Here is a 16,799-nt window from a genome sequence, read left to right as displayed (position 1 = left end):
AAATATATTCATCAGTTTTTCAAACATTGTTGGAATGAAATGCGAATTGAGCTAATCGGTGTTTGCTTGGGCAGCAACGAATTATGCATATATTGTTGGAACAGGAGATCTGTTTGTTTTAGTGCTCACCAAAATGATCATGGTGTTCTGCTGTTGTAACAGGCTCCATCGGTGAGGTAACAGTCACAGGCCTGAAGCCAGACACGAGCTACGAAGTGAAGTTGTCAGCCGTCAACGGCAAGGGTGAAGGTGAAAGCTGCAACGCTGCGTTCTTGAAGACGGAGCCTGTTCGTAAGTGGCACATGTTACAGTTTACAGCATGCTGTAATGCTTTTAGTATACCTCTCTGACCTCTTGTCTCCACAAACATATTACCTTCAGTCTCTCTATAAAAACTCGCTGAAGAGTTGGTCCTAAGACTGTTTGGATGATGCCACAAAAGCTTTCACCTGTCTCCTTTCATTCCATGTATGTCTTTTTAAAACCGCTTTTCCGTCTCTACGAAGCAGCTCTCTGACCTTCTTGCTTTTATTTGATTTTTCTAGTTCATGAAATACTTCTGCCATAACCAAATCTTTAAAGCCAGATTGCTTGTTTTTACATATGGAATTAAATACTGATTTCATCACATAGGTATCATTTAGAGCCATCTGCACAGTTGCTTCAGATATCCTGTTTTAAAGCCATGTTTCAAGCCCATCATGTCATTATTCATGTCACCCTGAAGTGTGATTTCATCCTTCTGTAGAAGCCAGCATGCAGTGAAACCTCAACACATTAGTTAGTTTTTAGCGCCCTCTGTTGTTTGGCAATAGATGTTTTTTGAGGGAGTGCTGGTATGATTTATATATTGTCTGTGTACTGATCATCTCTCCTTCTATTTTATCATTCTTAATCATTGATTTTTTTTATCCATTTGCTCTTCTGTCTGTTGTATTCATCAGGCCACACTTACAACAGTAAGTGATTCATTTAAAATGCATTAATTAAAAACATTAAAAAGATAGCTTTATAGTTGTGTATATATATTGCTATTGAATTATGTTGTTATTGAATGGCAAAGGCGAAAGTTGGACTTAAACCCCTTCTCTCTTTTTTTTTTTAGAACTAAGATCATAATTAAAGGCCAGATCATTAACATTTAGTCATAGTAATTGATAAAACTGAACAAATGTCATATAGGTTTGCTGAAATATCAAATGCGATAGAGGTTTGCTGAAATATTTACATAAAATACTGTCAGAAGAACATCACTTCAAGCTACCTTTTTAGACCGTAAAGTGGCCTTTCATTTTCATGGAGGCTGGCTCTGTCTCCCTACTTTAAATGTGGCAATCATTTCCTAAAATGATTTGTTTTTCTTCCTTTCTGGAGCCATCTGACAGAAATGTGTCTTCCTGATTTCTTCAGTGAAGTGTTATTAGAGATTCAGGTGGTCATTTGTGCAGACAAGTGATTCTGATTGCCTTTCTTCTCTTTTATGTCCCTAGACGGCATTTTTCATTTTTTCACTGAAGACACAGGTTTGTTCTGTAGTGGGGATAATAGAAGATTAGTTTTTACTGCTGTAGCTGTTTCTTACCCAACAGGATAACCCATCACCCCTACTGATTAGCAGTGTTTGTAATCCCGCTTAAGTATTTCAAAAGGTGTATCGTTTTCGAGAAACTGTGACCTATAATGTCATGGCCATCAATGCAAACTCCTCCGTCTGTAACATAGACCGATTAGGTTTTTAATTTTACTTGCATCCCATGAGTTTACAGCTGATTTATCCCATTAGTATTAATATAATTTTGATGTGCAGCATGTGAATTAATTGGCTTAATGCAAGTATGAGGAATCCGAGCCAAATCTCTGCATTTCAAAAGCTGCACATTTTCTCTCTGGCTTCAGCTGTTTGGTGTAGTTTGGGAATGTTTACACTCGGATTAGGCCCATCAGCAGTGATTAATCAGTTAGCTGCAAATTGTCGAGAGCATAAAGCTGCTAGATGTCTTCTGCACTTTTCTCATTTAGAATCCAAACAGAGGAATCCCTGTGCAGTTTGTCAGCATGTGGAGCTGTGATTTATTATTTATCAGTATTGGTTTGTCTTTGGGTCACTTCAGTTTTCTATCCTCAACCTGTACCTGTGTTTTGTTGTCTGTTATGCCTTTCATGCTCTTCCTCCTCTTTCAACCACTCACATGTGTCATTTTATGTCTCTGCGACTGTTATTTGGCTTGCATGTTGCTGATGATTCCCTCCACTCTGCAGAAGGTAACTTTCTGTTGCAGATTCCTGACTGACGATTCCTAACTTGAACTAAAGAATTCAGCAGATAAAACAGCACATAGTTTGCTTCTGCGGTCGTGTAACACATTAATCAGTCATCTAGACATTTGCCTGAGCAAGATAAATGTAAACGTAGAGAACGAGAATGTATTTATTGTTTAAATAACAGTCAGCAGTGTTTACTGTTAGCTTCACTTACATAGTATTGATAGCCTGTCACCTGAGGGATGTTACCATTCTTACTTATAGGATGTGTTGCTATAAATCAAGTGTAATAAACATAGTCAGTATCTTCCAGCCATCCCACAAAATACTCATCCTTGCAGCAGGCTTGCTGGTATATATTTTCTATATTTTCTTAATCTTATTTAACCTGAGGCTTAAACAGCTTAGACTTTATCTAATCCTGAATGTTAACCACTGTGCACATCTTTCTTGTTACCTGTTTGTAAGTGCATTAACCTTTAGAGCTTCAATAATTTGTTGATTAATCAAATATCTGAGACAAAACAAATCAGCAGCCACGTTCAGTGTTCCAGCTCATCAAATTTGAATGTTTTCTGAGATTTCTGACAGTAAACTGAAATTTAGAGTTTAGACAAGATATTTGACTTTACCTTATACTTTGGAAACTTGTGACAGACACTTATGAATACAAACCATTCCTGAAATGTATTTAGACTGTTAGTTACCAGAAATACAGGATTAATTGTTTACTTCTCCATCAGCTCATAGCTGATGATTCGGCTCCACTTAGTAACCCTGGATGAAACACTAGAATATTTTTAGGTCACTGAAATCAGTCTGTAGTTCTATTTTAAGCAATTGGAAAAATGATATATGTGTACTGTGGCAGAACTCAATAGTTTAGGTTGTAAAACAAACAAAGGACGTCCAGTTTTCAATTACATATCAGGTAGCCTTTATGTGATGCTAATGCATAAATTCAGTGGTTTCATTTGATGCAGAACATTTTAATTTTTTAATCTATCTGGAAAGAGAGTTTCAACTGCCCCCCAGGACCTCCACCCTGTCAGCAATGGACACAAAAAGATGTCAGAAAAATTAATTTGAATAAATTTAAATTATGTTGACTACATTTATATTAGACTTAATTGGTGTTTGTTATGTAATCAGTGTTTAATAGATAAATGATTACAGGTTTAAGACAGACAAGACATATGTTAGTATAATTCTGTGCGATTTCCATGCCAGTAGGTACAACTATACAACAATTAAAGACAAACCCTGTTATTGTGCTGGAACTTGGCAATCTTATATACGTATTCTTAGTTAATGATAAATAACTCTTTAGCCTGAAGCCTGGTGCGATGTCCATCTGCCAATTGATGTCACTCAGCAACAGCAGCAACACACAGCAACTCTGATGAAACAGATAAGCATGCGGCTGTGTGTCATTCACTAATTAGTAACACAAGCCACCCTTAGGAGAGCGTTTAAGGGAGGTTAAGTGACCTAAAAGGTCAACAATAAGGAGAGCATCCAAGATCAAACTTTGGACTGAAAGTTTTCTTTTTCCTTTATTTCAAAATGGAAAAGTGGACTGACAGAGCTGCCTCTTTCAAAGAAATAACCCTCTAGCTCGCTGCACCTCTTGAAATGAGCCATTAAATGACCTCCATCTTGCTCCTGTGTCCCTGTAGGGAATCCTAATCCTCCTAAACTTGAAGGAGCACTTCAACGTAAAGGCAACTCCCTCAGAGTGAGCTGGATCAAGCAGGATGATGGCGGCTCTCCCATCTTACATTATCTTATCCGTTATAAACCAGTGAGTATGGGGATTAAAGAGCAATTGCTCCTTCTCAACTAAGGCACCTGCTTTGATAACTGATTTAATCATTTAAGTAAAACGATGAAATATTCTCTGAACATTTACTGCTTTACATAGTCTTAAGATTGCTTTTTTTGTGGGTTTTAGAATGGCATGTGCGTTTTACGCTATTTTATATGCCAAAAATTTGATCAGTAACTCTTGATCGAGTACTTAATCGTCAGTGAAAGCAGTAATTTAGTTGCAGCGGTAATAATGATTCTACCAAATCCTTGTAGTTTCAAAAGCACTGCAAAAAAAATTTAATTCTGTGATTTTCAAGCTGTTGTTAGGGCTGAAATTGTTATTTAATACCTGGTTTGTTGACAGAAAATAGAAAAACTTCTCATATTCTCATAATGAATGAATTATGTTTTGGCCAAACAGACACAAATTTTGATTGCTCCGAGCTCTTACAGGTGTTTTTGGAGCAATTTGAAAACATGCTTAAAAATTTCACCTTCACAAGACCAAATAAAGTTTCAACCCTGAATGCATGCACTGTATTTATCTGTGTCTCCTTAGGTGCAGTCTTCAGAGTGGAAACCAGAAATCCGGCTGCCCAGTGTCAGTGATCACATAGTTCTCAGTGGGTTAGAGTGGGACACAGAGTACAACATCTATGTGGTGGCAGAGAATCAGAAGGGCAAGTCTCAGCCAGCAACCATGTCCTTCAGGACTTCGTCAGAGCCAGAGGCCATCCCAGGTAGCGTACCTGCCCCCGGTCACTCACACTAATGTGGAACTAAACAGCCAGAAACCTGAGGAGCCAAACTCAAACCTGAAAACCAGAGCAGCTTGTTCTATTTTTAAATCTGGAGCGCTGACGGGTGAATGACAACTAAATAAATCTATAGAAAAAATAAATAGATTTCGTGGACGGCGGTGAGCCAAAAATGATTTTCCGGCTGAATTTTCTCACTTTAAAGTTTTGACAGCCCTCACTAAATGAGCTTGAGTTTGTGCTTGCAGATCTGGCACACACACTCACACAGAGGATAAAATGATCTCCTCTGAATGTCTGTAGCTTTGTTTACCGTTAATGTGGATAGTTTGTCTCTGTCTGGTTGGAGCTTTTAAAATGACCCTCAGTAACCGCTGATTAACACGTATGTTGAATTCTTAACTGCAGCTGAAGGTTCTTTACTAACCGTGCCGAAACCTACACAGCCTGTCAAATTCTCTTTGGGTGATAGACACACTTGAGTACCTCACTGAAACATCACAGCAGGCCATTATGTTTCCTCTCACTTTTTTCCTAATTCATTCTCCAAACTAAAGCATTTTCCACTCACCCACCACTGAGTCACCATCTAGTCGACATGGTGTAGTTTTCCTCTTTTGTGCTGTGCTTTTGCTTTGATGTGTTGCTGTTTTTTCCCCTTTTTCAATACAAGAAATCAGTTTCTTCGTCTTTTTTTTTCCACTTTTGGTTTTCAGACCTGACACATTTTCACTTTCTCTCTTCCTCTGTTTTCCCCGCCCTTCTCTTTTTCTCCCCCTCTTTGTTCCGTTTCATTTCTCCCCCTCTTCCTTTATTATCTTTCCCCCTTCTCTCTTTATCCCCTCTTTCTCTCTCAATGTTCCTGCTCTCTTGCCTGGTCCTGGACATTGGTGTGGTGGACCACGTGAACATTTTCGTCCCGACCTGTGTGCATTTTGGTGTGGTCTGGGTTGTGCTGTCCCCACCCACAGCCACTCAGGGCTGCTCATCTGTAACATACACTTTGGTATCACTCATCATGTCCCTCATCACTGTTCTCCTGCTCTCATAGTTTTCGTGAGGAAATTCACACCATTACTGTAGAGGAGAGCTTGCCTTCTCTCTGGCTGTCTTTCTGGACACTTTCACTCACTTACAACAGACTTTGTCCATGACAGATGTGTCTCTGTTATGGGTGAGGAAAAGAGTGCTGTGTTGTTTCAGAACAGACCAGACAGACATGTTGAACCAAAGGCAGTGGAAATCCTCCACCTCCCACAGTTTCATACTGCTCAGCATTAGCACTGCTAGTCATCAGCACTAGACAAGAGAGACAGAGAAGAGTGCCAGTTTACAGTGATGAACAATAGTAGATTTTTTTCAAGTAGCATTAGAACAGAGTGAAGGCTGACTGCTGGACCTGTGTGTTTACATAAGCACTGTATTATATTGTTTAATAGCTCACAAAATTCTGCATAATGTAAAGGTTTGTAATATTAACGTTTACACAATTAAGGTCATAAAATGGGGAAACAATTGTTTATATTGGCACAGACTGACAAGCCACTTAAAGAATGATCAAACAACAACTTATTTTTATGCGGACTACTAAGATAAATGTCCAGATATTCCTCCAGCATGTAATGTTTCGCAAGTGTCATCAGCAATAGTCATTTTTATACGTACGTAATTGGGATGCTTTACTCAGATGTATAGATCTTGTTTACATGTTAATTACCTGCAGAGTTAAATGTATATTTTAGAGTAATTTCTGCTAAATCAAAGTTGATATTACCCAAACAGTGACAATACATCACTGCTTTTAAATCTGGGAAAAGCCTGACATTCATTTTCTGTGCACAGATTATTCCACATGTCTGGGTAACTAGCAGCACACTGTATGCTTTGGTTTGCTCTTCTTTCTACTACCAAATAAATGGGTTGAATATATATTTATACTTTTCGTTTTTTTATGCACAGCTTCATGCATATCAAATCTTCAGTATGCCTCATAATTAGAAATGAAGTCATATAAATAATTAAAGTCTGACAGCACAGTCGATACAAACGACACACAGCATCTAAAGTTGTGCTGAGCCATCTAGAACCTATCAGTGTTCATAGCAGGTGAGTTGTTTCTGTTTTATGGAAGTATTTGTGGTTACAGTAACACGTCAGCACTTTATTTAGTTGTTCATGGTTTCTGTAAAAGTGTGTCCTGCTACGTTAGTTCAGCGCCCTCCTTTTCTCATCTCTTGTGTGGCAGATTTAAGTGAAGAGTCTCCGCTCTCCATGGGCATCATGCTCTGGGCAGGAATCCTCGTTGTAGTATTTATACTCCTGCTCCTGGCTGTGGATGTCACCTGTTACTTTGTTAACAAATGTGGCCTCATCATGTGTCTCTGCGGCAAGTCAGGCACAGGGACCAAAGGGCACAACTTAGAGGAGGGCAAGGCAGCCTTCATGTGAGTATCAGACTGTATATTTACATACATGTTGTCTGGGTCTTTTAAACTGATGTATTTGATGGCACACATATGATGTCTAATTTATGTTCAAAGTTAAAAATGTGGAACCAGAGAGATTGTTTCAACTCAGCGTATGCATATCTTCATTTTAAGATTGGATCAGATGATTGGATCTCTTACATGTGTAATGTGAGATGGTTATATACAACTTTGCACCAAACAACAACAGGACTGAGCAACTAGCTAGTCGAAAAGGTAGACTGTATATAAAAGACTAATGTAGCTTTTGGTTTTTAAAAGCAAAGCCAACATTGATTCAAGTGCTTTAAATCTGCGTTATTTCCAGTAGCCTGAGGATAAGTGATCTGTTACTAAAAAGTCTTTGTAGAGGCAAATGGGAAAACTTTTGGCTCTTATTCTTTGTGACCTCAGTCAACAGTTTTACTTTAAGGTTTTGTTACTTCTTTTACAAAAGGGTGGTTTCAGGGTGACTGTGTCCAGATTTTCTGTAATGTCTATGGGTGAGCATAGAGGAGATAAAGACACATCAGGAGTTGGTGCAGAATAAAACGGCTAAACGCAGAGTTAATATTGGATGTAACAGTCAGACAACCTGACACAAGCACTCTCACCATATCAGCTTTATAAAGTGATTATTAGGGCTGTGTCAGATCATATCATAATGCCATTGCTATAGCAACGCATGCTTATGTTCCCTAGTATGCTCAACAAAAAGACAAACCAAGTCATGTCAGACAGCCAAAGCCACCTCTGCCTCGAATAAACATTTAGCTCAAAATGCGCTACTTCAACATCCTCCAGCAAAGCACTTTGCAAAATGGTTAAGGTACACACAACAAACTTGTTTCATTACTTCAGGTAAAAATGCAGGGAATCATGCAGGGAGAAGATACAAGCAGCTGGTGATGTACGCCACAGTCACTATTTAAAGTCTGTATAACAGGAAGAGCAAGTGGTGGATAGAAATGACTGATGTGGTTACATATTGTACCTAACTTACAAAATCCCAGATAGAAAAGAATTTTCAGTTTTGTTGTAAGCAGGTCTGTGGGTAATAAGAAAGACAAAATTAAGAAGATTCTTTGTAGAAATGTGATGTGTTTGAGGGTTTTATTTATCTTCCAATTTACCTTTTGTTTGCGTTTTAAATAAGCCGACCTCAGCTTAGAATAACTGGCCTTCCCACATTTCCCAGAAGGCCTTTCAGGAATGAACTCTGAAGATTACTTAGAATTTTAGCTGAAGGTTTTATTTTATTTTTGGGCTGCTATATCTAGATATATCAAGGGAAGCTTGTGTAATTAAACAATAACTGAGATTGCCTCTTGAGCAAAATAAACATGAATTAGAGTCAAAAGAAATTATTAAAACTCTCCCACGTCCACCCTCTTGTCTCTGAACTTGCTTCTGGCCTTGGTCCGAGCCTTGAATGCAGCAGAGTTGTGAAGATGCCTTTCAAAGCGAGAGATTTTCATGGCCTTCATGGTGGCTGAATCAACCAGCATAGGTAATAAACAATGTCTAACCAGGCAGTATCTGAAGTACAGCAAGAATACATGAATCAATAAAATGGCCCCATAGGTAAGATGAAATTTTCCTTCAATGAAACAGATGAGGATGTTTGATTCAAGCGCAGCACTGAATGGATGCTTTCATGTATACAAAACGGCAGTCGTTTTGAATCATTCTGAGTAAGATGTTGCATTACGTATTGGATTGTTACATTTCATGAGTGCGGTTCCACGAAAGCACAGCCAGATGGATGACTTGACGTTACTTTGTAAGCTTGAAAATAGATGATCACTGTGGGCCGTCTGCTGCTTTTGAATCATCCTTTCTTACTGCCTGCTTGGCCAAAAACAACAGCTTAGCAAGACTGTCTGTGTCTTACAGGAAAGATGAGTCCAAAGAGCCAATAGTGGAAGTCAGAACAGAGGATGAGTGCTCAGCCAATCATAACGCAGCAGGACCCGTAGAGCCGAATGAAACCACACCTCTCACAGAGCCAGAGTAAGTAAACGCTGACACACGGCAAACGGCCTTTTTACCGCTCTGAGCTGTTGTACACTGCACTCCACTTTAAAGAATAATGAATTTATTCAACAGGATATAATTTGACGCTTTACATTATTGAAAAAGTTGAGGTCATTCTTGAGTGGAGTCCATTGGACTGTGTTGCTTTTCTGTTTTTATTCCCTAACCAGAGGGATTGCTGTATTTTGTGTTTCTTCTCCAGCCTTTGGAGATTTTTTCTGTCTCATTGTATGAAGGTTGAAGCAATACCAGTCAAATAAACACAAAGGCTTTAGTCCTCTAGAGTGTGGTCAACTCATGAAGCCATTTGACAATTTCAGCAAGCCATCTCATATCAGCAGTCTGGAAAAAAGTAGATTATGCAGTATGAGATTGCCACTGGTACTGTTTAACCCTAATAGGTGGTTCTTTGTGGTGCTGTAGTTTCCTGCAGGAAGGCTGGTGCCTTTTTTTACTACAGTAGTTTTCCTAGTCAGTGTACTCCATGTTGGTGTGTGTATGGGATGTATCCTTTGATGTCCACTCACAGCATGATGCCCTCTTTTTCTTCTTCTTTCTTTTTCTCACTAGGCTTAAAAGTTGCTGTATTTTGTGTTTCTTTTAGTTGCTTTGTCTATGTTTGTGTGAATTTCTAAAGCCAACTAATCCCTCTGCATGCTCTCGTGCAGGCCACCCCTCCTCTTGTCACAGTCACCCTGGTGTCTAGTCTGTGTGTCTCTGTTCTCTCCCTGCTCTCTCAGGAAGGCGGCTTACACTGCTGCTCTGGCACTGGACACCCTCTCCTCCGTAGCCACCAACTCTGACACAGCCACTGCAACAATTGATCCCGCTCAGGACAGCCCCTCTAGTGAAACCACTACCCTCACTTGTAGCCTGTCCACCCCAGCCAACGAACCCTCACCCACCCCTGTCCTGGCTCCGGCCCCGACTCCAGAATCGAACACGGCCCCGCCGCCCCCCCTCGTCTCCACAGCTGCTGTTGAAGCTAAAATGGCCCCGCTAATAGAACAGAGAGGAAGAGATGCCCCAGAAGAACAGGAGAAATTAAACACTCCTCCTTGCACCCCCGAACAGATCAAACCTCAAAAATCTGGGACGCCAATACCACCGAAGCGTAGACACTCTCCTAAACTTGCTGCTCTGAATGCTAAAAGTAGCCCCCCTGTTTCTCCTCTGGCTGTCTCTCCTGTATCTTCCTCTCCCACTTTAGACAACAGGAAACCTGCTCCAAGCCCACCAGTCACTAAACCTCCCACACAGCCAAACACTGTAGCCTTAAATCCAGAGCCACCAGTACAAACTGCCTCATGTCTAGCAACTACTGCCCCTGCACCAGACCCAGATTCAAAACCTACAGCCCCAGATTCCAGTGGGCGTAGCCTTACTGCCTTTAACAAAGACAAAACTGTTGATCAAACTGTTGACAGTACCACGCCCACTGCCAGAGTTGCTACTACTAGTTCACCTGCAGTGATCCACGGTGTTTCTGAAGACCTGGATGCTGTAAACCCTGGTTCTCTAGTTTCAGGCATTCCCTCACCTTTACCTGTTACTCCTATTCCTTCCAATCCTGTCCCTGTGAATCTTGAGGCGTTGCCATCGAACAACCTTCTTATATCAGCGTCAGACACATATGACTTACTGACCCCTGACATGGAGCCCAAAAATGCAGATTTAGACTTAGAGATGATAAACGGGACAGAAAGACCCTCCATGCCCCCCGCAGATCTCATTAGCTTAGACAGCCCACCAGCTGCCCCCTCTCTACCCAATGGAGACGAAGCAGACCCCCCCTCAGGCCCAGTTCTACAGCCATCAGAGACTCTGGCCAAGACTGCTCCTCCTGTCAACGATGAGTACGGCTCCCTCTAGAGGTTTATCTGTGTGTGTGAGTGTGTGTGTGTGCGTGAGTGCGTGTGTGTGTAACTTGTATACCCATTCATTCACCACCGCATCTTGCCATTGACCACACAATATATAAAATATTGTAATGGTAAATTGTGGTAATGATAATAAGATAGTTATTAGTACAATGTTGTGGATAGAGAAGTGATACGATGCTTTTGTTTTGTTTGTGACCGTTCTCCATTGTGGGGTCTCTATCTTTGCAACATTCACCACAAACGTAGTTAAATCCCTTTCAAGACAAGAAGCTCGTTACATAAATATGGAAATTTGACATGCCATTCATAAGTCTAGGTGTGTTCCTGGTGAGTGACTTAAACAGAGACAATAAAATCATTCTCACGAACAGGTCAGAAAACTAATAAATGAGGTTAAACGCTGTGCACATGAAATACTGCGTATGTTTAAGTCATTTCAAACCATTATTCAAATTCTTCAGTGAGTAGATTTTATCTTAAATGTCACTGAAAAGCCATTGTGTTACATCTTTGATTGCACACGTCATGCTAGTTTGCTCAGGGAGGTGGAGCTAGCACCGGCAGTTTTCTCACATTGTGGGTGAATGTCTACACACCACTTGTGGTGATCAAGTGGGTTTTACCCAGTTTACTCTGACACGGCTTACATACAGTCATTCACTGTCTAGATCACTGGTCTGCAGGGTGTCTTATGCCCAACTACATACCATTCTGGACACAACAGTTAACTGGCATTGTAAATTATCCAAATATAAATAATTAGTTCAGTGAGTTAGTATTGCTGGAGCCAACTAGCGAGGGCCACAGCTCTTAAACATCTGTTGAACTAGTTTTGCACACTGTTAGTTACCATGACAACACGACGTCCCTAACCGAGCCTCATACGATTCCTGTAAAAAGAACCCAACTGGTTAAGCCAGTGTTGAGCTGTTGAGGTGAGTCTTCATGTATCAACATAATAGTTAAAATCAAATTTATAGTAAACTGAATATTTTTTAGGTTTTGAAGAATTTAGGAAGTGATGAAATAACCTTGAGCGTTAGGAAACTTTGACCTTTTACAGGAGGAATAAATAATCAAGAAAATAAATACGAGTGAATGGAGTGATGCAGCCTTAAAAATGCTGTAAACAGATCTTCTGTCTTTCTCAGTGTGCTTTCATTCGTGCCGTCTTATTGATGTCTCCGTGGTTCTTAAAACTTCTTCTGGCATGCTTCCCTTCAGAAGTGAAGAAAGCTCATGCCCCACATCCCACAATTTTTTGCAATCGCTGAAAATAAAATCAGCTTTAATTTGCAAAATAACAGCCAGTAAAGTCATTATTGTTCAACAGCAATTGTATTAAGTTGCAGAAAAAAGAAACGCTTAAATCCAACTTATACGTTGTAAAATCAGTCACTGATTATGTCTGTCAGGAGAACAAAAAAAACACGACTTTCCATCTCTACTGTTCAACTACTCGAGTACCTGAGCGTTGCTCTCATGTCTGAATAAAGTCACAATAAGCAGTTAAGTAAAAGCCATCACTTTAACAGCAGTGTTACATGTCTGCAATGGACCTTTGTTAATCACCACAATGTTTAGTTCTCACTAATTCTACAGCTTCTAACTGTGGTGTTTCTGTGCTCTGAGCAATTAGAAACTGTGCTAATTGCTTTAAAGATGAAAATGGACATCACATACCACAAGCCCAGGGCTAATTTCTCGTCCTACCATTGTCTCTCTGTAGTAGAACTAAAGCAATTAATAGCTAATATTTGCTGTTTCAGTTTAGGCATGCTAGTCGTTACAGGACGCGGTGTATGGGTATGCCATTATCTGTTTATTTTATCTGACTGTTGTCAAGGTGGTGAAGAGGTATGTAAGAAGATATCTAAATACAGTGTCTTCTTACATATTGGGTGAAGATGTCATTGAGAATAAATGGTTTAAACTGTTCAAACAAAGTGTTGTTTGTTCAGATATTTTCTGTTGTCTTGCGTGAGACGTCCCGATTTCTAATTTTGAACTTTGTCTCTTTCCCATTGCAGGAAGATTTTTTCTGATGAGAAGGGCAAACTTGAGGAGGGAGGCTTACCAAACACCCTGATCTCTGCAGAACACAACAGTGTCATACAGACAAATACAGCCGAGAGCAAAGCATGATGGGCCGGGGACATCCCAGCCCTATCCAAAACATTTTGCAGCAGCAGCATCGAGCAAGAAACACTGCAGGAGTTTTTGGTTTCCAGTGCCCTTATCTCCACTCTCAAAACAACACGCGTGTCGATTGGTTAGAGCGCACTTTGACTGTGCTTTCATTTCTGCTCTCATTCATGAAATGTTTACTACACCCAAGGAGTTTATCTGTAGGTCATAAGAGATTTATTTTATTTTTTTATTATTATTTTATTTAACCAGTCAGGAAGATTAAGAACAATCTCTAATTATACAGATCACTTATACATGCATATATATATATATATATATAAAAAAAATTAGACTCTACTTTCTATTGTGCTTATAGTTTGGACTGCAATTGCGCAAAAGTATTGGATTCTTATGAGAAATGTAAAGGTAAAAAAACAACTGACTATAGAAATTATTTTTCTTATTTTCATGTTCTAATGTTCAAATGTAAATGTTTTTTTCAGCATTTTTTTAAGTTTGACTTCTTTTGTGGCCTAGTCTCATTAAATAGCTTGTTCTGCATGTCTGACCTGCAATTGGTTGTGAAGTTTTGTTTACAAGGTTTACTGTTTCACTTCGTCTGCTACGGGGATGTTTAATCACGCGCAGATATATGCTGGCATTGATTAAACATACACTCGAGTTCGGCCTTTGGATTATAGCCATTTTTTATGGTTATATGAAATCCAGGATTAACCCACAGCCAGCTGCAGGGGGGAAAGAGGCTGAGAGAATCCCACAAGTACATGATGTGCATGATTTGATCAGATTTACACCATTTCTGGATCAAATTTATTCAGTCTGTCACTGCCTTACCAGATTGGTAGTTAAAATATTCATTAATAAAATGTATTTGATTTAGAGAAAAACAAAAAGGCGACTCCTTGAACGCTAACAGTCACAGACCAAAAAAACAAACAAACAAACAAACAGGAGGCAGCACAGCTGCTGATTCTCAGCCGCTGGTTGAAGAACTGTGGATCAAGCGAATGTCTTGTGATCTCGAGCTAAATTTGTTTGTTTGGGGGACGACTATGAGAGCTGTAGTTCTTCCTCCCATTTACGCAGATCAAAGGTCTGGCTTCATAGTTTTGAGTTGTGCATTTGAAGCAAAAAAAAAAAAAAAAAACATTTAAAAAAGGAAATTTAAAAAAGCATTTTTTGTACTATTTAAAAACTACAAAGATTTCTTTTCTGTTCCTGCCTGCAAGCTTGTGCACTGTGCCTGTGTGTCAATAGATTGTCTTGTCATCAGTTTCTATGATAATCTGCATAGCTTCGTTGTGAGAAATTTAGCCTATTCTTTTTATTTGATGTGTTATTAGAAGAAAAAGTACGATAAATGGACTAATGTGGTCATTATAACACGTGTAGTGTATGAAACTGTCCGTCTCTGGTCACAGCACCATATTATCGCCAGCTGTAGTGAAGGAAGGCGTTTCAAGCCTCGGCATGAATTCAGTCAGTACATCATAACGTATAACTACAAGGCAGATAGACATGCCCGTGTTTGTATGGGGGCAAATAGTGCTCATATTGATTTAATGAGTGTTACCTTTGGGGCTTGCTCTGGAATAATTATACACATTGCTTTTATTTTTTATTTTTTCCCCCAGTTGTTATTCAAGTGTTCTGTAATGTGATCTCTGAAATTCTTTTTTTTTTTAAGTTTTTGTCTTTTTGTACAAAAATCACTCACCAAGAGCGACTGCTTGACGATACCATTGGCAGGAAGCAAGGTGGTCCACCTAAGACAGATGATCATACTTTTTTTTGTACCATCACAAAAATCAGATACAGTTTTAAAGCAGGAATAAAAGAAGATCTTTACTCTCCTTGTACTCCAGTGCTGTCACCAGACCACTTTGCTCTCTCGCCTCTGGATGCTCCTTTTGGTTTTATTGGGTCAAACTCAGAAAATATCTGTTGTGTACAGTCTGAGTGCTAACCCATTTACAAAATAAAATGGTTTCCAAATCTAATTTCGTCCTGTCCCATTTTGTCATTACTTTTATTCACTTTTCCGTTCTTATTTTTCCAGCACAACTTGAATCCGGAACGTGCAGTGACAGATTTCTAACAGTAGATGGCAGAAAGCACCCACTTTTCGGAACCCCTCTTGGTTTCGCCATGTCATAGAAACACAGGACGATTTAGAAAGGTTACAGTGCAAACAGGTTATGTTAGCGCTGGAAGTCCCTCGGGCTAATGCTTCGGATAGATGGGGGAACAAGTAAACATGTGTTACGTAACGCACGCTTGTACAGGAATAAAGTTAGTACTTCCAGTCTGGAGTGTTGGACAAAACTATGTACCAGTGAGGGCTTGATATTTTCGGCTCCCCTCAGTACCTCTGATGTGACATGAACCAGTGTTGTGTCAGAGTGTCAACAACCACAGTGACCCGGTATGGCATCCAGTTTCAGGAGCCACACCGACCCACTGTCCCCTCTTAGGCAGTTTCATCCCCCCTCCGCCTCCCCGGTGTGCCCTGTGCGCACGAACCAGGCTGATGCGTAAACGCACTGAATTAATCAGAGTGTGCTTCTTATTTCAGGCAAACAAACTAGTCCTCCGCCTGTAGCCTGTCACTAGTTCTGAAACGCTGTAGATGTTTCTGACCGCAGCCTTGATGGAGAGCCGAGGAGCAGAGGGCGATCACACCGAGCCGTGACGTCGGCCCGGCGATGATTTGCAGCCGGTAAAGTCAGCAACTAGCAGCCTTGTGGAGACAGGAAGTTAGACGGTGGGATCTTCAAAGTAAAACTGCAAGTACTCAGTGCAAAAGTGATTTTTATTTATTTTCTATAGAAAGATTTCATTATATTCATGCAGGGTTACGGAAATCACGTTGAGCGCCCTTTAGAGAGACCAAACCTCAACCTGCTGTCAAACTTATTTTAATCAAGCTGTGCGTACGACAAAGACACACCGTTTACTTCTCACCGTGTCTGAAGTAACCCATTTCTTTATTCATGCCACAAGCTGACATACTTTCATACTTACATTATTCCCAGTCCCGCTGGCCAATAAAAATTCAGTTCATTTAACCTGTAATCTACGTCATCTGCATTTGTATAAGCCACCAGCAGGACCATTTAAAAGTTGCAGCTGGTCCAGGTGAATAAAATCATATGTTAATATATGGAATTTAGGAGGTATGCAGGGCCGTAAATAGAATGGCATTTCCAGCTCAAATGTATAGGAGTGTAGATATTTCTGAGACTTCCAAGGTAAAATCATACACAGTTAAATAGGCATTGGATGGATTTTTTTTTACCCCCATCTATCGTTGTCTCATATTTTACCTTTGAAAGAGAGAGATGCACAGGAAAAGCACAAAAGGATGGTAAAGGATTACTTAATCAAAACTCCTCAGTCAGATGCAAATTAGGAGCGCTGGGGAAACATGT

At 40.0% G+C, this 16,799-nt stretch overlaps 1 protein-coding gene across 10 annotated transcripts in view; it reads left to right on the top strand.

Annotated features, from left to right (window-relative positions):
- ncam1b (neural cell adhesion molecule 1b) overlaps positions 1–15,368 on the top strand; it is an 84,050-nt gene extending 68,682 nt beyond the window's left edge. For 6 of the 10 annotated variants that reach the window (XM_082503578.1, XM_082503576.1, XM_082503577.1 and 3 more), the window contains 7 exons: positions 163–291; positions 3,942–4,066; positions 4,634–4,814; positions 7,078–7,276; positions 9,194–9,310; positions 10,075–11,190; positions 13,248–15,368. In XM_082503578.1, the coding sequence (XP_082359704.1) occupies positions 163–291; positions 3,942–4,066; positions 4,634–4,814; positions 7,078–7,276; positions 9,194–9,310; positions 10,075–11,190; positions 13,248–13,362 (1,982 nt within the window). In that variant the 3' untranslated portion in view covers positions 13,363–15,368. Of the gene's footprint in view, positions 1–162; positions 292–3,941; positions 4,067–4,633; positions 4,815–7,077; positions 7,277–9,193; positions 9,311–9,904; positions 10,024–10,074; positions 11,209–13,247 lie in introns of those variants that run through there. The other 4 variants (XM_082503582.1, XM_082503575.1, XM_082503581.1 and 1 more) reach the window with 3 other exon arrangements.
- The last annotated feature ends 1,431 nt before the right edge of the window (positions 15,369–16,799 follow it).

The sequence above is a fragment of the Aulonocara stuartgranti genome (assembly GCF_965226115.1).
Source record: "Aulonocara stuartgranti genome assembly, chromosome: 14".
Taxonomy (NCBI): Eukaryota; Metazoa; Chordata; class Actinopteri; order Cichliformes; family Cichlidae; genus Aulonocara; species Aulonocara stuartgranti.
The sequence above is the reverse complement of the archived record's forward strand: the minus strand, read 5'-3'. Positions and strand labels throughout refer to the sequence as shown.